The sequence below is a fragment of the Rhinoraja longicauda genome, chromosome 38 (genome assembly GCF_053455715.1).
Source record: "Rhinoraja longicauda isolate Sanriku21f chromosome 38, sRhiLon1.1, whole genome shotgun sequence".
Lineage (NCBI taxonomy): Eukaryota > Metazoa > Chordata > Chondrichthyes > Rajiformes > Arhynchobatidae > Rhinoraja > Rhinoraja longicauda.
In genome coordinates, this window is record NC_135990.1 from 10175627 (window position 1) to 10198740 (window position 23114).

The 23114-nt window shown below is 49.1% G+C and overlaps 1 protein-coding gene across 1 annotated transcript in view; it reads right to left on the reverse strand.

Moving 5' to 3' along the window:
• Window positions 1-16290, reverse strand: part of man2a2 (mannosidase, alpha, class 2A, member 2) — a 69044-nt gene extending 52754 nt beyond the window's left edge. Inside the window, exon 1 of the mRNA XM_078430001.1 lies at window positions 15885-16290. Coding sequence (XP_078286127.1) covers window positions 15885-16016 — 132 coding nt within the window. The 5' untranslated portion in view covers window positions 16017-16290. The remainder of the gene's footprint in view (window positions 1-15884) is intronic.
• Window positions 16291-23114: the final 6824 nt, after the last annotated feature.

The window sequence follows — 23114 nt, forward strand, 5'->3', positions numbered from 1 at the left end:
GGCTTAAACTCAGGGGTGACCGCGCTTTTGCGGTTGCAGCTCCTAGACTGTGGAACAGCATCCCTCTCCCGATCAGAACTGCCCCCTCCATCGACTCCTTTAAGTCCAGGCTCAAAACATATTTCTACTCCCTAGCGTTTGAGGCTCATTGAGGAGGCGCTGTGAACTGTTTGCGTGCTACTGTATGTTTTCATTTTTTGTTTTCTATTGGAACCTAATTCAAATGTACAGCACTTTGGTCAACGTGGGTTGTTTTTAAATGTGCTATACAAATAAAATTGACTTGACTTGACTTGACTTCGAGCCAGCACCGCCATTCAATGCGATCATGGCTGATCACTCTCAATCAGTACCCCGTTCCTGCCTTCTCCCCATACCCCCTCACTCCGCTATCCTTAAGAGCTCTATCCAGCTCTCTCTTGAAAGCATCCAACGAACTGGCCTCCACTACCTTCTGAGGCAGAGAATTCCACACCTTCACCACTCTCTGACTGAAAAAGTTCTTCCTCATCTCTGTTCTAAATGGCCTACCCCTTATTCTTAAACTGTGGCCCCTTGTTCTGGACTCCCCCAACATTGGGAACATGTTTCCTGCCTCTAATGTGTCCAATCCCCTAATTATCTTATATGTTTCAATAAGATCCCCCCTCATCCTTCTAAATTCCAGTGTATACAAGCCTAATTGCTCCAGCCTTTCAACATACGACAGTCCCGCCATTCCGGGAATTAACCTAGTGAACCTACGCTGCACGCCCTCAATAGCAATAATATCCTTCCTCAAATTTGGAGACCAAAACTGCACACAGTATTCCAGGTGCGGTCTCACCAGGGCCCGGTACAACTGTAGAAGGACCTCTTTGCTCCTATACTCAACTCCTCTTGTTATGAAGGCCAACATTCCATTGGCTTTCTTCACTGCCTGCTGTACCTGCATGCTTCCTTTCAGTGACTGATGCACTAGGACACCCAGATCTCGTTGAACATCCCCTCTTCCTAACTTGACACCATTCAGATAATAATCTGCCTTTCTATTCTTACTTCCAAAGTGAATAACCTCGCACTTATCTACATTAAACTGCATCTGCCATGTATCCGCCCACTCACACAACCTGTCCAAGTCACCCTGCAACCTCATAGCATCTTCCTCACAGTTCACACTACCCCCCAGCTTAGTAACGAGGCGTTAACCTCAAGGATCCGGAGCTCAGCAGACTTCACCACGCTATCATTCAGAATTGATGAACACAATGTATAAGAAGAAACTGCAGATGCTGGTTCAAATCGAAGATAGACACAAAAAGCTGGAGTAACTCAGCGGGACAGGCAGCATCTCTGGAGAGAAGGAATGGATGATGTGTCGGAAAGGTCTCAACCCAAAACGTCACCCATTCCTCCTCTCCAGAGATGCTGCCTGTCCCGCTGAGTTACTCCAGCTTTTTGTGTCTATCTTTGATCCACATGTTCACTTGCCCACGTTCTGCTTCTCTCTGTTCACTTGCCCACATTCCCCTGACAGCCATAGGGACGGCACGGTGACACAGCGATAGAGCTGCTACCTTACAGCGCCAGAGACCCAGGTTACATCCTGACTATGCGTGCTGTCTGTATGGAGTTTGTATGTTCTCCCTGTGATCATGTGAGTTTTCTCCGGGTGTTCTGGTTTTCTCCCACCACTCCAAAGACGTACAGGTTTGGAGGTTAATTGGCTTCAGTAAAATTGTTCCCAGTGTGCGTTGTGTAAGGGGTTAAACATTCGACATTTCGCCATATGGGTTTTATTGCAGGGGTGTAAAAAAGGTGTAAAAGCTCCAGCTCGATTATGTTGCCAGGACATCCTGTTGCTCAGCATGGAGGCACGGTTTATGGTTGACCATCCTTTGATATGGGCACCTGGCTTTAAGGCTTTGATGCTTAACCATCCTTTGATGGTTAAGGGGAACATTTGGTCATATCGACTGTTCTTTGGTCCTGGGAATACCGAGGACATGTAGGTCACACAGGACACGGAGGACATAGGGGTCCTGAAGGGCACATAAAGATTTATAGGACATTGTAAAACTTGCCATATAAGGTAGCAACAGGAAATGTACTGGCACATGTATTTTGGGTATAAATATGTGTAATTGTTAGCATTCGGGGAGAGAGACTACACTAGCTTCCTGAGTGTTTCTAAACGCTCCGGTTTCTAGACTCTCTCCCACCTGGGTGAGTAGAATAAAGAGGTTATACGAATCCGGTTGTCTGACTATTCTGTTCATAGGGCACGAACTATAACATTTGGCGTAGTCGGCAGGATCTCTTTGGCACTGTCAACCACGAACGACTAAGAGGCAGCGGTGACTGAAACACGTCCGAAGAGGACAGAGTGCACTTCTCGACCGTTGTTCGAGACCCCGGACGTTGACGTTTTTCAGACACTGAAGTCCCTCGTTTGGGGTTGATTTTGTGTTCAACTGAGATTCACAGACGAACCGATAAGGAAAAGGGCAAGGATAAGGATGATATTGAGGTAAGAGTCTTTATCGCATGAGTCTGTGGTCTGGGTAAATTTAAGAATAATTTCATAACGTGATATAGTGATTGGTTGTCAGGCCAGGAATGGGACAGGCTATGGATATAAGAGAAATTGATCGTTTGGTAATTGGATGTCAGACATGTGAGACGGACTTTGGATAAGAGTGATGGCGGTGCCCCGGTATTTTAACGTAAAGGGCGGTCACTCTTGTTGACATTGTCTTGGTCTGGGTAAATTGATCGTTTGGTAATTGGATGTCAGACATGTGAGACGGACTTTGGATAAGGTGATGCCGGTGCCCCGGTATTATAACGTAAAGGGCGGTCACTCTTGTTGACATTGTCTTGGTCTGGGTAAATTGATCGTTTGGTAACAATTAATGTGGGAGCGAGAAGCAGTGAAGAAATGGAAAAAGAGGATTACAAAAATGGAAAGAGGAGGAAGCACCATCAGGAGTCAAGGGAGCGAAGTTGGAGGGAAAATGCAAGTAGTAGAGGGATATCAGTGTGTGATAGGTTGGGAATACCGAAAACATGCGATATTTTGCAAGCGGAATGTAAGGTGTATGATCTAAGACTTGACCGTGCTACCCGAGCTCGAGGTGAATTTAAAACCGGTACCAAAGGGATATATCTCGCCCAACAACAACAAAAGTCAGAATCCGAACCACTGGAGTCTATAGCGGCTTTATTAGGTAATCAGGAGTCCGAGGGTGACGAGGAACCCTGGACACGTCCGATCCCCACAGCCCCACAGGCAGAGCCACCGGCTGCGGTGGTGCCAGTCCCGGTTCTACCCTCCCCGCCAGAATATTGGGGACTACCCCCCGATAATGAGACAGCATCAGGGAATATGGATAGGTCCCAGACAAAGGGTTAAGTTGCACCACGAGCAAGAATCCGCACGATCGGCGCTAGAGATTGAGGATACTGCCTACCCTCGCCTTTTTTCGTATACCTCATGCTACCCAGCAGGCTGAATTATTTGCCCTCACGCGTTGACCAATGTGCTAATATTTACACCGACTCATGATATGCCTTTGGGGTTGCACATGATTTTGGTAACCTGTGGCAGCACAGGGGCTTTTTGACTGCAGCAGGCACTCCTATTAAAAATGCCCTGTTTGTCCGAAGTCTACTAGCGAGTTTAACACTCCCGAAAACCTTGGCTATCATTAAATGTAATTCGCGTACATCTGTCAAGGATCCCATTTCTTTCAGGAATGCATTGGCTGACACATTGGTACGCACAGAGGCCCTGACCCCTACCATTTTAGTTTCTTCAGGTGAACAACAGCAGTTTTCTGCAAATACTGCTATGCCCAGTGTTTCGGAATTCTGCCAGCTTCAGGGGGACGCCCCCGAGGCTGAGAGACACCGGTGGAGCCAGGATGGGTGTTCCCCTCGCGAATCTGACTTGCTTTGGGTTACTGCCTCTGGCAAAGTTTGTGTCCCTAACGCGCTTTTACCTGTTTTGTTGCATTATGTGCACTCTCTTACCTATGCTGGTAAGAGGGGAATGTTGGATGTAATAAATGCTACATGGTATCACCCCAAAATACATTGGGGTTTACAAATTGATTTTATTGAATTGCCACGTGTACATAGTTATAAGTATTGCTTAGTTATTGTTGATGTGTTTAGCTGATGGATTGATTTTGCTATTGATGTTGCTATTTTGCTATTGTTACTCCTGTTATTAGGGGAAGTGCACTCAAGATCTATATGGGATTGTGGTTAATCTGTATTTACTCCATGACATTTATGTAAAGACGTTCAGATGATATGCAGAGGAGGCAATGGCACAATACCCTGGAAGGCAGAAAGAATAGGACCCTGCTCAGGATGGTTTAATAAAACCAGAGCTAAACAATTGAGAGACCAAGCCTATTGTGTTGTACCCTGTGGACATGCTTTGTGCCAGTTTAATTTCCAATGCGACAGATGAATTTAGTTTTTGTCTTTCAGTCCAGGTATTTTAAAATTCATGTTACAAGTTGACAAAGCTTTTAATCAGGCATAGCAACTTCATGGTGAACTATTTTATGGATAACACCTTTCCTTACTCCTATTCCGTGCATGCTTTACTATTGACTTATTTACTGCCTAGTATTGAGAGCGATAACCATTTGCTCGGAGGGTGAGCTGGTGTTTCAGAACACCAGGTCAGCATGTGACAGAGCTGATGTTGTCACCCAAGGATTATGAATGCCAGTTTTTGCAGGAACAAAAACGGTTGATAGCAGCTGTTCTACACACGTCCAGTATTCTGGCTGTTCCACGTGTTCAGGATGTGCATGCAATAATTCAGCATTTCTCATTGAGGTACCCCTTCATACAGGGATATAACAAAGAAGGAAATTTGAGCACAAGACTGCTGGACTAGTGTAGATGGTCTAAACGAACTGGGATCTGTATCTTTGGCTTCACATTTCAACATTTGGTTTTTTTAACTGGATGAATTGAATATTTGAGAATGAATTGAAGATTACAATTGTGCTGGAATTGTGGACCCTTCCCATTTTTGTACTAGCTTAGTTGATAAATTAGCCTTTGAAGCCTATTTACTTGGGTCAGTGGGTACATAAGATATTTAAAGGAAGTATATTGCTTTTCATTTATTCAATGCCTGAGGACCACATTTAGAAAACCTCTATGCGTATAACCCCACTCTACTACAGGATTAGCCCCAGCTGAGGTATTATACGGGAAACCACTCCGAACCCCGGGGGATGGAGGGAGAGGGGTGCATCAACCTCCATGAACTGTACGACCTGGATGAGCGTTTAATTGAATAAATGAAATTATTAACCCAATCTTTATCAGCCTAGCATTCTCAGGTCCGAGACGCCCAGAAACCACGGGACAACATGAGGCTGAGATGGGATTGTGGATTATATTGACCCTCGGTAGTCAGATAGAAGGACGAACCTCGGATCTCCGGCAAACCAATCGTTTCTTCAACCAATCGTTTGACCAACCAACCAAGCGAACCAATCGTTTATGTCAGACATATGCTTCACAGGTGGAACGGTCTGCCTGTTGGGTGTGCGCCCCAGGTTTCAACACATGGAAAAAGCATGATGCCTCTTTACCCGGTCCCCTTCACTCCGAGTGAAGTCAGGTCTGCCCGGTTCTTTTTGAATCACTCACAGAGCCCTGGCCCCAATAATTGGTGTACGGATTACGACAACCAATCAGATGACTGTGGATGTCAATGTTTTAATGGGTGGTTCTTGAGATCCTATCTTAATCAAACACAGGAGAATTGGCCCCGGATGCAAGTTAATTCTCCTCATGACTCTCCAGAAACACCAATAAATACAACCTGTTTCTGTAGAATGGGATTCAGCACATGCACCCATATCAGTACTACAGTTCCCCCAAGACCTCTCAATGGGACTTACTTAATATGTGGGAGCTGAGCATATGTCTGGTTACCAGGACTTTCGCCACGGTATGATCAGGGATCTTATGAGACCTGGACAGGGTGCTGTTATCTAGCTTTTGTAATCCCACATTTACGAATCATAAATCATCCTCTACAGCATCCAGAGTGGCGCTCTAAACGAGCTGTATCGGAGTTTGACAGGTTTTGGTGGATAATATTCCCGAGGTGGGGAACCGCTCGGGCGGGAACTGAAATTTGAAACTTAGCTAGTGCCCTGGAACAATTAGCAAATTGTACTGCTGATGGACTGTACGAGACTCAGGAACAAATAGGCCAGTTAACAACTGAAATGATGGTCCTGCGTCTTGTCGCTCTCCAGAATCGTATGGCTCTAGATTTCCTGCTAGCCGAGAAAGGGGATACCTGTGCTATGATAGGGCAAGAATGTTGTACATTTGTACCAGATGTATCCTCTAATATCACCAATATCGCGGGGCATGTGAAGGAGGTTATAGAAAGAGCATTTAGTGTTTGAGCCCTCTGAGGGGGCGCTGTGAACTGTTTATGTATATGCTGTTATGTTTGTGTGCCATTGTATGTATGTTCTTAGTACCTGAACTGATGTACAGCGCTTTGGTCAATGTGGGTTGTTTTTAAATGTGCTATGCAAATAAAATTGACTTGGCTTGACTAGGAAAATAGGGGCAGATTTAGCCCAAAATCAAATTAATGCTTCAGGATGGGATTGGTTTGGTTTAGGATATTTGTGGGGGCCGATTTTCCATTATGGCAGTATCTTTCTGTTAATTGTAGTGATTCTGTTAATTTGTTATTGTTTCGGTCCATGTATACGCCAACTACTTGTTAATCGGTCAATTTAAAAAGAAAAAGAAAACAACACAAACGGTGATTATAGTATAATCAAAGAGGGGAATGTAAGGGGTTAAACATTCGACATTTCGCCATATGGGTTTTATTGCAGGGGTGTAAAAAAGGTGTAAAAGCTCCAGCTCGATTATGTTGCCAGGACATCCTGTTGCTCAGCATGGAGGCACGGTTTATGGTTGACCATCCTTTGATATGGGCAACTGGCTTTAAGGCTTTGATGCTTAACCATCCTTTGATGGTTAAGGGGAACATTTGGTCATATCGACTATTCTTTGGTCCTGGGAATACCGAGGACATGTAGGTCACACAGGACACGGAGGACATAGGGGTCCTGAAGGGCACATAAAGATTTATAGGACATTGTAAAACTTGCCATATAAGGTAGCAACAGGAAATGTACTGGCACATGTATTTTGGGTATAAATATGTGTAATTGTTAGCATTCGGGGAGAGAGACTACACTAGCTTCCTGAGTGTTTCTAAACGCTCCGGTTTCTAGACTCTCTCCCACCTGGGTGAGTAGAATAAAGAGGTTATACGAATCCGGTTGTCTGACTATTCTGTTCATAGGGCACGAACTACAACAGTTGGATAGTGTTAGTGTACGGGGTGATCGCTGGTCGGCGCGGACTCGGTGGGCCGAAGGGCCCGTTTCCGCGCTGTGTGTCTAAAGCCTTCAACAATTATTTCCTCAAGGTGTTGAGGACCTGTTTAAAGTCATGTGACGATTAGAGTATACAGACATGCTTCCAGGTGCACTTCATGTTCTGGCAAGGAATACAGAACTTGATGCAAACCAATCCCTCCATGGCCAAATGATGAAACTTCAATGATCGATTATAAGATACAGCAGTTTATCATCATGAAAAACAATCAATTAAGTAAATCACTTACTCCCATATTTGATCTGGACCTGAATTTTACAAGGACAACAATTAAACTCCAACTTGAGACCAATTAGAGTATATCCTCTATGTGATACTGAAAAATTAAACTCCAACTTGAAACCAATTAGAGTATATCCTCGTAGTATAAGAAAATAACTGCAGATGCTGGTACAAATCGATTTATTCACAAAATGCTGGAGTAACTCAGCAGGCCAGGCAGCATCTCGGGAGAGAAGGAATGGGTGACGTTTCGGGTCGAGACCAGTCTGAAGAAGGGTCTCGACCCGAAACGTCACCCATTCCTTCTCTCCCGAGATGCTGCCTGACCTGCTGAGTTACTCCAGCATTTTGTGAATAAATCGATAGAGTATATCCTCTATGTGAATACTGAAAAATTCAAACTTATATACCCCCATTCATCACTAACACCAGTTCCAGCTAAATAAAAAGTGTTTGTCTTTTTTCTCTTGATAAACCTTTCTCCCATCTCCTCCCGTCTTGATTTCATGAATCGGGAATGGCTTTCAGATTTAGCTTTCCCATTCTTGTCAGGGCGGCACAGTGACACAGCGGTAGAGTTGTTGCCGTACAGCGCCAGAGACCCGGGTTCAATCCGACATGTGCTGTCTGTATGGAGTTTGTACATTCTACCTGTGACCACGTGGGTTTTCTCTGGGTGCTCCGGTTTTCTCCAGCACTCCAAAGAGGTACAGGTTTGTAGGTTAATTGGTCTCTGTAAAATTGTAATTTGTCCCTTGCGTGTAGGATAGTGTTAGTGTACGTGATGATCGCTGGTCGACACGGGCTCGGTGGGCCGAAGGCCCTGGTTCCATGCTGTATCCCTAAAGTCTAAATGGCTAGGGTTGTGTTCAATTCTAGGAAGGATGTTGGAAGAGAGGTCCAGAAGAGATTTACGAGAATGATTCTTTCCACAAATTAGGGACTTCAGTTACATGTGGACCGTGGGGGTGAGGGGAGGAGCTATCCTCAGAGCGAAAGAAATATTCAAAGTCTAGGAAAGATCTAGACAAGATAAATTAAGAAAATGACGACAATGGCAGAAAGAAGAATAGAGAACCGGAGGATTTGAATTTGAGATTGGCAAAGGAACCAAATAACAGGATTGAGAGAAAATATCTATAAAATTGAAGCAAGTTTTGATTTAGAGCTTCTTGCCTCAAGGTCGGTGGAAGCATTTTCAATAACAACTTTCACAAAGGTACTGGATGAATACCGCACGGCTTACTGCAAAGATCCAGAGTATAAGGCAAATTGTATTCGTTATACAAAAAAAACAAGGCCAATGAGACCAGGGGCCTTCCCCTCAGCTCTAAAAATGTGATAACACTATCAGGGGTCTCAGCTTATTTATCCTAGCTAAAGACATTTTGTTAGCTTTTCCAACATTTTGCCACACTAATGCAATAAGATTCCCCGAGGGTGCTACAACAGAGAGTGCTGCAGCCTCACAGCTTCAGCAACTTGGGTTCCATTCTGACTCAGCTGCCATCTGTGTGGAGCCTCCACATTCTCCCTGTGACCATTTGTCTTTGCTCTTGGTGCTCTGGTTTCTGCCCACATCCCAAAGACTTGCTTTTGTCTTTGAAGAGGCCACTGCAAATTGCCCTCGGCGAAGACAGGTGGGAAGAGAAGCGTAGACCAAACGTAGACCTGCTGACCATTTTGCTCAGGCCGCCTAGGCCTAAGGGATCTCCCGCTTGCCAATCATGTCCCATTCCCACACTGACCTTTCAGTCTTGGGCCTCCTCTGTTGCCGGGGTGAGGCCACGTGCAAATTGGAGAAACAGCACCTCATATTGTGCTTGGGTAGCTTACACCCCAGAGTATGAACACTGAATTCTCTAATTATAAGTAGAAACATAGAAAATAGGTGCAGGAGTAGGTCATTCGGGCCTTCGAGCCGGCACCGCCATTCAATATGACCCAGTCTAAAGAAGGGTCTCGACCCGAAACGTCATCCATTCCTTCTCTCCAGAGATGCTGCCTGACCCGCTGAGTTACTCCAACATTTTGTGATACCCATGGGAGAGTGGTGGGAGCACATGTATTGATGTCATGTGAAAAAGAATAGAGGATCTGGGATTAATGGGAATGTTCAGAGAGCCAGCAAGGACACAGTGGGCCGAAGAGCCTCCTACAATGTAAAGTGAAAATAAAGAAAATAAACACATTGCTTGTTGGAAGCAAGAAAAACCATGCTGGGCTGTAAATAAACGAGCCTGGGCAATAAACTGTTCTCCTTAAATTTAAGGGTCCCTTATGTGACCGAGGGTAATTTATTTAGCAGGCTCTAAAATGTAATTGATTTGCTGTTAACGAGTCGTGGAATTAGTCAACGTGGCAGCTCAACACAATTTAATCGCCTATCTATATAAACCGTTTCACCATCTTGACGTTGATCAACAATTTATTCCAAGGTCACACAAAAAAAGAGAGTGGTTGGGAGCCACTTGGCAACAAGAGTACAATCGCAGTGGGAAAGTTCAACGATCGCTTCTGGGACACGGAACAGCAGTCCCAAATGCAGAACGGAGACATGGAAGCTGCACTCTCAACCAGTGGACTGCACCTCACCTGTACACCGTGGAGAATGAAAGAATGGTATGGCACAGGAAGGTTTGGAGGGGCATGGGCCAAACGCAGGCAGGGGGAACTAGTGTAGATGGGACACGTTGGCCGCTATGGGCATGTTGGGCCGAAGGGCCTGTTTCCACACTGTATGACTCTACGGGGAAGGCATTCAGCCCTGTGATCAATGTACCCCATGCCTTAACCAGTCCTGTAAAGATCCCCATGTTTCCATCATACTTGACTGATTATTTACTGCTCTTGGTTCATTCTCTTTCTCTCTTGGTCATCTTACTGCTTCAACCTAAAAATAAAACTTGCTCTTCAAATCCACTTGGTCTGTTTTCTAGTACCAGATGTGTTCCTTTTGGAACTGCTGGTTTCTCAACCTGTTATGTCATTTTTTAACCTTCATCCGTCTCGAAGGAAGGTATCAAAACAGTGGGGAAAATGTTAGGGACAAGTGAGGTCTCAGCACTGATCACTGTGGAACACCACTGGTCACCTCGTCACACAGAAAGACACCCTTCCACCACTACCATCTATCTGTCTCCTATGAGGTAAGCCAGTTCTGAATCCAAGCTACCAAGTCAACATGGATCCCATGCTCCTTAATCTTCTGGATCAGTGTACCATGTGGGACCTTGTAAAATGCTTCACCAAAGTCCACGTAGACCACATCTACTGCCCTACACTAATCAATCACCTTTGCACCTCCTCAAAAAACTCAGACAGTGTTCTGTCAGAGTTTCAAACAGTGGTACACACAGCTGGTAGAGCCGCTGCCTCACAGCGTCAGATATCTGGGTTCGGTTCTGACCTCGGGTGCTGTCTGTGTGGAGTTTGTCCGTTATCTCTGTGACTGCGTGGGTTTCATCTGGTTTCCTCCCACATACCAATATCATGCGGGTTTGTATGTTAATTGGCCTCTGTAAATTGCCCCTTGTGTGTAGGGAGTGCATGAGAAAGTGGGATGACGTGGAACAAGTGTGAACAGGTTGATGGGTGGCGGGGACTCGGTGGGCTGAAGGGCCTGTTTCCATGCTGTATCTGTAAACTAAAGATCACATGCAGAGATGAGTTTCAGTCCAGTAATGTTCTGCTCCAAAACTGGCACTGGTCCACTCACTGGGCAGTGCAAGTGCAAGGAAACCCACTGATTTCGCAAGTTTTGCCATTTTAGAAAAATTACTTTTGTGATTGCACATAAACCCCCCCCCCCACTGAGTTTATTTTGTAATGAAAAGCCACTGTGAAAAGAGACCGCAAAGGCGGATGAAGTCCGCACAGGCAAACAAAATAAATCTACAACCAGAGCACAAAGACAATCGTGTGCTCAGGACTGAATATATTACAGCTAAATTACATGGCTTACAAAGGTCTGGATTCAGTGCTTGTTTTGAGATGCAGAAACTGGTGCAGTGTAACTAGCCTCAGCAATCCTATGCAGAGGGAAGGCAACAACAACTGGCAGCCTCCCCCACCAGTTTACCAATGCAAAATTGTCAGCTCAAGCTCATGGTCACTGAAGCCAGGTGTGAGAGAGCTGCCACTAATGTTGATTTTTCAGAAGAGGCGGGCTGATGTAATAGCTGCCTGGGAGGAGGTGAGCGTCAGAAAGCAGAGCCTAATTACCCATGATTACAGTGCAATCAATAGCAGTAGGCGTGTTAGACAGAGGGAAAATAACATATTTCGCAATGCATTTACAAATGGTTCAAAAAAACACAAGATTTAAATAGTCTGGTGCAGAAAGTTGATCTGTTAGTGATTGTGTTGCTGCCACAACAAAGAACAAAGACATTCGTCAGTACGAGAAACAAGGACGTGCAGATGCCGCTTCACAAAAGACACAGAGTGTAGGAGTAACTCAGCAGATCTGGCAGTATCCCCGGAGTGTATTATAAGAAAATAACTGCAGATGCTGGTACAAATCGAAGGTATTTATTCACAAAATGCTGGAGTAACTCAGCAGGTCAGGCAGCATCTCGGGAGAGAAGGAATGGGTGACGTTTCGGGTCGAGACCCTTCTTCAGACTGAGATGCTGCCTGACCTGCTGAGTTACTCCAGCATTTTGTGAATAGTCTGATGAAGGGACAGCGATAGATTTCCACGTCAGGATGGTATGTGCCTTGGAGGGGTAGCCGGTACCCGCTGCTGGTGTTGTTCCCATGTTCTCGCTGTCATTATGCTTCATGATGTGGAGGTCACAGGTTTGGGAGGTGTTGCCTGAGGTGCCTAGGCTACCTACATGGCACCCTACAGCTGCAATGAAGCAGTGGTAAACAGGGAGAAATGCAGCTTAGGGATGTTGAGTGAAGTCCCAATCCAAAAGGCTGCCCCATCCTGGATTGTACTGAGCTCCTCGAGTGTTGCTGTCAGAGGAAAGTATTCCACCACACTGCCGATTTGTGCCTTGCAGGCAGTGCCATGGGCTCAGGGTGTGAGGACGCTACAAGACCGTAAGAAGTAGAGCAGAATTCGGCCATTAAGCCCATCGAGTCAACACAGTCACTGCAGAACCAGCCCCATCCCCAATGCATGCAGGCAGCTGAATGGTCACGTTTCTAATTAATGATGACTTCAGCTCTCCAGGGTATTTATTCACAAAATGTTGGAGTAACTCAGCAGGTCAGGCAGCATCTCAGGAGAGAAGGAATGGGTGACGTTTCGGGTCGAGACCCTTCTTCAGTCTGAAGAAGGGTCTCGACCCGAAACATCACCCATTCCTTCTCTCCTGAGATGCTGCCTGACCTGCTGAGTTACTCCAGTATTTTGTGAATAAACACCTTCGATTTGTACCAGCATCTGCAGTTATTTTCTTACACTTCTTCAACTCTCCAGGGTGTTGATGCTGGGAAACTCTTCAATGACAGCGTCTCTGAATGTCAAGGGATATTTGTTACAATCTCTTGATGTTGAAGGTCATTTTACAGCATGAATAGTACTTGCCTTTTATCAATCTATCTCCTATTAGTGAAGACAGACACAAAATGCTGAGTAACTCAGCGGCTCAGGCAGCATCTCTGGAGAAAAGGAATAGGTTACGCTTCAGGTCGAGACAACTTCTTAAGAATGAGAGTCAGGGGAGAATTAACTAGAGGAATGAAAAAGTTAAAAACAAACACACACAAATCGGTGGAGCAGCACCTCATATTTCGCTTGGGCAGCTTACAACCCAGCAGTGTGAGTATTGATTTCCCTAATTTCAAGTAATCCTTACATTCCCTCTCTCCGATCCTCCCCCACCCTTCATTATCACCTCCTCCACAACCAACAATGCACCACTGTGGGCTCTACCATTCTTGAGTCATTGGTGCTGGCTCTGATTAGTTCTGTACGTTTTAATACCTGTAATTTCCCTTTCCCCTGACTCTCAGTCTGATGAAGGGTCTCGACCCGAAACGTCGCCTATTCCTTTTCTCCAGATATGCAGGGCGGCACGGTGGCGTAGCGGTAGAGTTGTTGCCTTACAGCGAATGCAGCGCCGGAGACTCAGGTTCGATCCTGACTACGGGTGCTGTACTGTACGGAGTTTGTACGTTCTCCCCGTGACCTGCGTGGGTTTTCTCCGAAATCTTCGGTTTCATCCCACACTCCAAAGACGTACAGGTTTGTAGGTTAATTGGCTGGGCAAATGTAAAAAATTGTCCCTAGTGGGTGTAGGATAGTGTTAATGTGCGGGGATCGCTGGGTGGCGCGGACTCGGTGGGCCGAAGGGCCTGTTTCTGCGCTGTATCTCTAAATCTAAAAAAATGCAGCCTGACTCGCTGTTACTCCAGCATTTTGTGTCTATATTCAATGTAAACCAGTATCTTCAATTCCTTCCTACACATATCTTCTGTTACTGTTTAGTTCTTGCTAGGAGGCATTCACTGCTTTACTTACTGAAGAGGTTACAGGTGGAATTGTACATTGTTCAACTGTCAACAATTATCCCCCCATCTGACCTTACAAGGATGGCTGTCTTTTGTTGTGTGATAATAAGCACACTTTACAGCTGATTCTCTTTGTGGATGCCAACAAGCAACAGACAAAATATTAACATTAATTTTCTAACAATGCATTAATGTTCTAATAATTTGCATTTCAAACACAGTACAAAATATTAATTCACATACTGAGCGTTTTAGAATATTATCAAAGATAATCAAACCTATCTTTCTTTTGTAGAGCACAAAGTGCAAACAGACACAAAGTGCTGGAGTAAGGTTCAGGCAGCATCTCTGGAGGACACGGATAGGTGATGGTTTGGGTCGAGTCCCTTCATCAGACCGAAACATCATCTATCCATGTTCTCCCAAGATGCTGCCTGACCCGCTGAATTACTCCAGCACTTTTGTCCTTTTGTATATCATATTCTTTGATTTGAAAGAGTTCTCCACAATTCACATCTGCTTAGCCTTGCCCCACCTCTGCAATGTCTTTCCTTTTAAGTTTTTAACCAATTCAATTTTGAAAGAGACTATTTGCATTGTCTTTTCAAGCAATGCTTCCAGCTCTTAACAACTCACTGAATCTTGTCAATGCGTTTTGTTTGCTGTTTAACAAGCAAGTTAAAAAGGTTTATTTTTCATTAAGATAACTGACAGTGTAGATAAAAGATTCAGGTGTCTGTTAGACTAAGGCTGAGTGTGACAGCCCAGACAATGAGAAGTAGATCTGGGTGCTAAAGGTCCAAATACTTAGTGTCAGGTTGTGGAAGGCATCAGATGGTGGAGGATGGCAGATGACAACCCAGTGACAGAGCACCAGCAGTAAGAGGGTGATGCTGGGCACCTGGGAGGTGTCAGAGGATGGAGGCTGAAACTGGAAACTTTGGTGCCAGGGTACAAGGATGCTGGGGTGATGTTAGAGGTTTGGGTGATAGGCTACCCGCAATGGTGGGTGCCTGGGTGCCAGGGCAGCAGTAGTGCTGGGGATATGGGCTAATTGTGGGAGCCAGGATGATATGTACCAGCAACACTAAGGGCCTGGGTGCTGGGGTGCAAAGTGTGGGTGACCAGGTGGGTGGCTGCAGCGCCAGGTGTGGGTACTGGGTGACCCTGTGTGTGCCAGCTGTGAATGCCGGGTGTGGGTCCCGGATGTACGTGTCTGGGGTGTACCCCGTGCCGGGTGCTGAGTGACCCGGTGTGGGTCCTGTGTCTGTGTGCTAGGGTTATGTGTGTGTGCTGGTGCTATGTGTGCCAGGGTTATGTGCGTGTGCCAGAGTTGTGCGTGGGGGGGGGGGGGGGGGGGGTGTGGGGGATGTGTGTGTGGGTGTGTGGGGTGTGGGTGGGTGGGTGTGTGGGGTGTGGGTGGGTGGGGGGGTGTGTGGGGTGTGTGTGGGTGGGGGGATGGGGGTGTGGGAGGATGGGGGGGTGTGTGGGTGTGTGTGCGTGGGTGGGTGGGGGTGTGGGGGGATGGGGTGTGCGTGGGTGTGGGGGGATGGGGGGTGTGTGGGGATGGGGGCGTGTGTGGGTGTGTGTGTGGGGTGAGTGTGGGTGTGTGCGTGTGAGTGCTTTGTGTGTGTGGGTGCTATGAGTGTGTGAGTGTGTGTGTGTGTGTGTGTGGGGGGGGGGGGGGAGGGGGAGGATGTGTGTGAGTCAGTGTGCCCCGGTGCCGCTGTCCTTACCCGCGGGAAGCTGAGGCCACCGTGCCGCCGGCCCGGCTCATGTTGGACGCGGTCGAGCATGAGGTAGAGCGAGAAGACGGCCACGCAGAAGATGGCGCCGCCGCACACCGTCACCTGCTTCTTCAACTTCATGCTGCTCCGTCCCGGGAGCCCGGCGCCCGGCCTAGACCCGCGGGCCCCGCCGCTCCCGCTGCCGTATCCCCGGCCTCCCGCTGCGCTCGCAGGCCGGGGCCCGCACCCCCAGCACCGTCTCCGCCACCCCGTCGCTGCCGCTGCTCAGGCCCGGGGGCGGCGGCCGGCGTAGGCACGCTCCCGCCTCACGTGCGCGCACTCTCCTCAGCGCGCTCCCGCCTCACGTGCGCGCACTCTCCTCAGCGCGCTCCCGCCTCACGGGCGCGTATTCACCTCACGGGCGCGCACTCTCCTCAGCGCGCTCCCGCCTCACGGGCGCGTATTCACCTCACGGGCGCGCTCCCGCCTCATAGGCGCGCACTCGCCTCACGGGCGCGCTCTCGCCTCACGGGCGCGCACTCGCCTCAGCGCGCTCCCGCCTCACGTGCACGCTCCCTCCTCACGGGCGCGCTCCCTCCTCACGGGCGCGCTCTCACCTCAGCGCGCTCCCGCCTCACGGGCGTTCACTCGCCTCAGCGCCCTCCCGCCTCACGGGCGCGCACTCGCCTCAGCGCGCTCCCGCCTCACGGGCGCGCACTCGCCTCAGCGCGCTCCCGCCTCACGGGCGCGCTCTCGCCTCAGCGCGCTCCCGCCGCCGCTCGTCCGGCGCCCCCTCATTCCCTGGGGAAAAGCCGCAGCACGACGCCCCTAGCCGTTGGAGGACCACACCTCCCACGGCACTTTCACCCCCACCTAGTGGCTGGAGGATCACACCTCCCACTGGCGCTTTCACCCCCACCTAGCGGCTGGATGACCGCACCTACCACTGGCGCTTTCACCCCCACCTAGCGGGTGGAGGACCACACCTCCCACGGCGCTTTCACCCCCACCTAGCGGCTGGAGGTCCACACCTGCCACTGCGCTTTCACCCCCACCTAGCGCCTGGAGGACCACACCTGCCACTGGCGCTTTCACCCCCACCTAGCGGCTGGAGGACCGCACCTCCCACTGGCGCTTTCACCCCCACCTAGCGGCTGGAGAACCACACCTGCCACTGCGCTTTCACCCCCACCTAGTGGCTGGCGGATCACGCCTCCCACTGGCGCTTTCACCCCCACCTAGCGGCTGGAGGACCGCACCTCCCACTGCGCTTTCACCCCCACCTAGCGGCTGGAGGACCACACCTCCCACTGCGCTTTCACCCCCACCTAGCGGCTGGAGGACCATTCACCTCCCCATCACCAACTTTGTCAAGTCAAGTCAAGTCAATTATATTTGTATAGCACATTTAAAAACAACCCTCGTTGACCAAAGTGCTGTACATCTGATTAGGTACTAAGGAAAAAAATGAAACATACAGTAGCACGCAAACAGTTCACAGCGCCTCCTCAATGAGCCTCAAATGCTAGGGAGTAGAAATAGGTTTTGAGCCTGGACTTAAAGGAGTCGATGGAGGGGGCAGTTCTGATGGGGAGAGGGATGCTGTTCCAGTCTAGGAGCTGCAACCGCAAAAGCGCGGTCACCCCTGAGCCCCAAGTCGGCCGACCTGAGGGACCTGGAGTTAGGGAGGGGGGTTAGAAGATTTTTGATGTGGGGGGGGGGGGGGGAATGTCCATTTAGGGCTTTATACGTGAATAGGAGGAGCTTGAAGTTGATTCTGTACCGTACAGGGAGCCAGTGGAGAGAGGCCAGAATCGGGGTGATGTGGTCCCTTTTACGGGTACCCGTCAGGAGTCTCGCTGCGGCGTTTTGGACCAGTTGCAGGCGGGACAGGGAAGATTGGCTGATCCCAGTGTATAGGGAGTTGCAGTTGCAGTAGTCTAGGCGGGAGGAAATGAAAGCGTGAATGATTTTTTCTGTGTCGCCGAATTGGAGGAAAGGTTTGATTTTAGCTATGGTTCGAAGTTGGAAGAAGCTGGCTTTTACCACAGCGTTGACTTGCTTATCAAATTTTAATGCAGAATCAAATATCATGCCGAGGTTTTTGACATGCGGTTTGACTAGGCAGGATAGACTTCCAAGACTGCCTGTTATCGATTTGATGGAGTCGGGGGGGGGGGGGGGGGCCGAATAGGATGACCTCAGACTTGCTCTCATTTAATTGGAGGAAGTTCTGTGCCATCCAACATTTTATGTCCTCAAGGCAGTGTAAGAGGCTGTTTAAATTTGACTGGTTGTTGGGTTTCAGGGGGAGGTAAAGCTGAGTGTCATCGGCATAGCAGTGGAAAGAAATGCCGTGCATTTGGCTGGGTAAAATGTAAAAATTGTCCCTAGTGGGTGTAGGATAGTGTTAATGTACGGGGATCGTTGGGCGGCACGGACTTGGTGGGCCGAAAAGGCCTGTTTCCGGCTGTATATATATGATATGATATGATAGGATATGATTTGGCCAAGGGGGAGCATGTATAGAGAGAAGAGAATGGGGCCTAGGATGGAGCCTTGTGGAACTCCGCAGGATAGGCTAGCTGGAGCAGAGGAATAACTGCCTATGTTGATGGCGAAACTCCTATCTTTGAGGTACGAAGCGAACCAGCTCAGGGCAGTGCCATCAATGCCAACCACGTACCGGAGACGGTCAATAAGGATGGTGTGGTCCACTGTATCGAACGCTGCGCTGAGGTCGAGAAGGAGCAGGATTGCACAGTCGCCGGTGTCGATGGCGAGAAGCAGGTCGTTGTGTACCTTCAACAAGGCAGACTCTGTGCTGTGGTGGGCTCTGAAACCTGACTGGAAACTTTCCAGGATGGTGTATTGGTGCAGGTAGGGCACTAATTGGTTTAGAATTGCCTTTTCAAGGACTTTTGACAGGAATGGCAGTTTGGAAATGGGTCTGTAGTTGCTAGGCAAGGTGGGGTCTAGGTTAGGTTTTTTCAGTAGGGGCTGGACCACCGCGAGCTTGAAACTGGTTTGAACAGTGCCAGTGGCTAGAGAACTGTTGATAATAGAGAGGATGCTGGGACCGGCTATTGCAATGACATCCTTCAGAAGGGCAGTGGGGGCAGGATCAAGGGGGCAGGTTGCAGGTTTCATAGCGGAGACAAGCTTTGCAAGGGAGGATAGAGTGACGGGTTGGAAGCAGTCCAATTTAGATGAACAGACTAGTGAGACAGCTAGGTCACGGGTGGGAGGGGAAATGTTCATTCTAATATTCTCAACTTTGTTGGTGAAAAATGTAGCGAATTCTTCGCACTTAGCAGGGGACCCAACTAAGCTGGTACTGGGGGCGGGACATATGACAGAGGTAATTGTTCTAAATAGGACCTTGGAGTTATGAGAGTTTTTGGAAATAAGGTCGGAGAAGTATTGTGCTCTAGCAGACTTTACTGCTTCCTGGTATTTGAGAAGATTGTTTCTCAGAATTTCGAAGGAAATTTGAAGCTTGTCACATTTCCACCTCCTTTCTGATTTTCTGCACTCCCTTCTTAGGGCTTTGGTGGTGTCATTGAGCCAAGGCCGACCTTTGGGCTTAGGCTTTGTCATTTTAAGGGGAGCGATAGAATCCAGGATGGAAGAGCAAGTGATATTAAATAAAGAGGTGAGATCCTCAGTGCTGAGATGGGGGGGAGAAGCCTCAATAGTGCAGATGTTGGGGGCAGCTGTGAGAGCCTCGGAGAATTTACTGGCAGTCAATGAATTTATGTCGCGGGAGTAGCGAACAGGGAGATGAGATTTTGCGGGAGATAAAGGCAGAGATGCTTCAAAAATGATAGCGCTGTGGTCCGATTGACAGGCTTCAGTAGTTTCAATGCTGTTGATTGGGAATCCGGACGATAACACTAGGTCGAGAGTATGGCCTAACTTGTGAGTGGGTCCCGTGGTGTGAAGAGTCAGATTGAAGGACTCAACCAGGTGCATAAATTCACTCACAAGAGGCTTAGTGGGACAGCAAACATGAATATTAAAGTCACCAAGAATCATGATCCGGTCAAATTTGGGCAAAATGCTAGAAATGGCGGCGCTGCCCTAGCAGCTGCGGCTTACCTGCAGTCCATTTGTCTTTGTGTTTTTGTTGTTTTTGTTGTCTTAATTGTAGTTGTGATGTGGTGTTTTTGTGTTTTTGTACTATGTGTGTATGTGGGGGGGAGGGGGGGAACTGTAACATTGTAAATATGTGTCCCTTCCGAACGGAGACCCGACCTTTGTGTTCTGGGCCGTGTCTCCGTTCCTGCTGCGGCCTACCATCGGCCCAACTCCTGGAGCTGGCGGCCTCCAGGGCTCTGGTTCGCAGAGCCCGCGGACCAGACTCACCATCAGCGGAGCCGGCCGTTCTCGGAGGCTGCGGGAGCGGCTGCGACTCGCCTTAGGCTCGGGCCGCGTGGATGCCGACATCGGGAGCTCCGGCAGCGGCAGCGTGTTCGCCCGCCCCGGATCGCGGGGCTTGGGTCGGCCCGCCGCGGATATTTCACCGTCCGGCGCGGCCTGAAACAGGCCACGGAATTTTCTCTGCTCGGCGGGGGCTTCAATGTCGGGAGCCCCGACCGCCCCGACTTGCAGCGGGGCTTGGGTCGGCCCGTTGCGGACATTTCACCGTCCGGCGCAGCCTGGAACATGGCAACGACAACAGCCTGACCGCAGGAGAAGACGGCAGGGGAAGAGAAAAAGACATTCTGGCCTTCCATCACAGTGAGGAGGGGACTGGAGGAGACTCACTGTGATGGATGTTTCTTTTTGGGGGGTTTTGTGTTGGTTGGGGTTGTGTAATTTGCTTATTTTATTGCTCTTATTGTTGGACTGTGGGTGACGAAATTTCGTCCAAAAAACTTGTTTTTTGGATGACAAATAAAGATATCTTGAATCTTGAAAAACATTGTGAAATCAGATCAGCAAATTGGGTGATGAAGTCCTTATGCATTTTTGGTGGGCGATACACAAGAACAATTAAGAGGGGATAGGCTAGGCCTACTTTAATTAGTTGCACCTCGAAACTGGAGAAATGATCAGCGTTCAGGAGGCGGCAGTTGAAATGTTTCTTAAACACAGTGGCTAAGCCCCCACCGCGTCCGGAGAACCTAGGCGAGGTGAAGAAGTTACAGTCATCAGGACAGAGTTCCACGAGTGGAGCAAGCTCACCAGGGTTAAGCCAGGATTCTGTGAGCAGTAAGAAGTCCAAGCCACGGGTGGTGAAGAAGTCGTTGAGGATGAAGGTCTTGTTCTGTAGGGATCTTGCGTTGATCAGGGCCACTTTAGCAGGGACAGCAGGTAAGCTTCGGTCTGGTAGCGGCTCCCACGCCAGCGGGCGGAGGTTCAGGGAGACCACGCCGCTGCGTTTCACAGATGGCCTTGCTGGGAGCCCACGGGCCGGCAGTCCAGGGACCGGGATGATCGGTCGAAGAGCGGCATACCTGAGCTCGAGGGAGCGCCGGTGGATGGAGCGGTAAGGTCGACCAGGTCCGACTTCGCAGCACTGGGCGAGGTAGGCCGCTGTTGGATGAGCGCGGGCGAGGTTTTTTAAATTTTCGAATGTTCCCGCGCGTTTACCCCGCCTCCTAGCGCGGTGCGCACGGCGGTGGATGTAAGGCTGGGCCCGCACATCTACCGGGAGTTGATCGAGGAGCGATCGCTGGAAGAAACTTTGTCCGGGACCTGGACTGAAGAAGTCGACGATGGAGGGTCGGATCAACAGGAGGGTTCGGCGGTCGTAAACCAAAGTGGCTCGAAGAACACTACGATCTCCAGGTGAGCGACGACAGGCAGCCAAACACAACGGCGCGGCCATCAGGGTGTGGGTGTTTGCTCTCCATTGTATTGGAGTGACAACTGTTCAGCCTCTTGATGGGCGCTTAGTTCAGAGACACAGGGTGGAAACAGGCCCTTCGGCCCACCGAGTCCGTGCCGACCGCACTGACACCACCCCGCAAACACTTGGGACAATTTTAACCTAAGCCAATTAACCTACAAACCTGCACGTCTTTGGTGTGAGAGGAAGCCGGAGCACCCGGAGAGAACCCACGAGGTCACGGGGAGAACGTACAAACTCCGTGCAGACAGCACCCGTAGTCGGGATCGAACCCGGGCCACCGGCGCTGTGAGGCAGCAACTCTACCCTCTGCGCCACCGCGCTCAATTCTAGATATCGCTGGTTTTGCATGACTATGGTACAGGCATTGTGATGGGGAGAGAAGGGAAAAGAAAGATTGAAAACACTAGTCAGCCACATATGCCTTTTTTCCTCCTGTCCGAGTTTGACTTAGGACTGATGAATGTGATGCAGAAGAGGTGGATAATTTATAAATCTGTGAAATTTCCATGGTGCTTTATTTATGACATACTAGACCAAGTGGAACATTTGGGCACAAACCTCTCCTGCATTGGTGCAACACCCTCTCCTCTCCCCATCCCCTCTCCTCCCCTCCCCTCCCCTCTCCTCTCCACCCCCCCTTCCCACCCCCCTCCCCTCCCCTCTCCTCTCCACCCCCCCCTTCCCACCCCCCCTCCCCTCCCCTCTCCTCTCCACCCCCCCTTCCCACCCCCCCTCCCCTCCCCTCTCCTCTCCACCCCCCCCTTCCCACCCCCTCCCCTCCCCCCGCTCCATCTTCCTCAACCCCCCCTTATCCTCCCTCCACCCTCCTCCATCCACCCCCCCCCCCTTCCCTCCACCCCTGGGAGAGAGATTTAAACTTTAAAATGTGAATAACTTTAAATATATAACACCGATTTCAATGAAACTAATTGCATTATCACTAAAGTGACAATGGCGAGTAAGGTGGGCCTAAAATTGTCGCGCTATCGTGCACCGTTTTGGCTGAACTTCAGTCACAAACAAGGTAACAAACGAGAGTTTTAGTATATAGACGGAACCGCACAGTGAAATTCTTTTTGCATATATTACACATGCACGCTCCTCCATGTTGTGGTGCAATTTTCAAAGTCCGATCGGCCCATGCACACGATGTTTTGGAGCAGCTCCCACCATCCGACGTGGCCGTCGTTGTGTCCCAGTGGCACCCCTTGCAGCCGACCTTGAAGATGCTGGAGGCATGACTATCCTTGATTGGACTTTGCTGGCTTTATCTTGCACTAAATTCCCGTTATTCCCGAATCTTGATTCCTTCAGCATGTAGCTGGAGTAACTCAGCGGGACAGGCAGCATCTCTGGAGAGAAGGACAATAGACAATAGA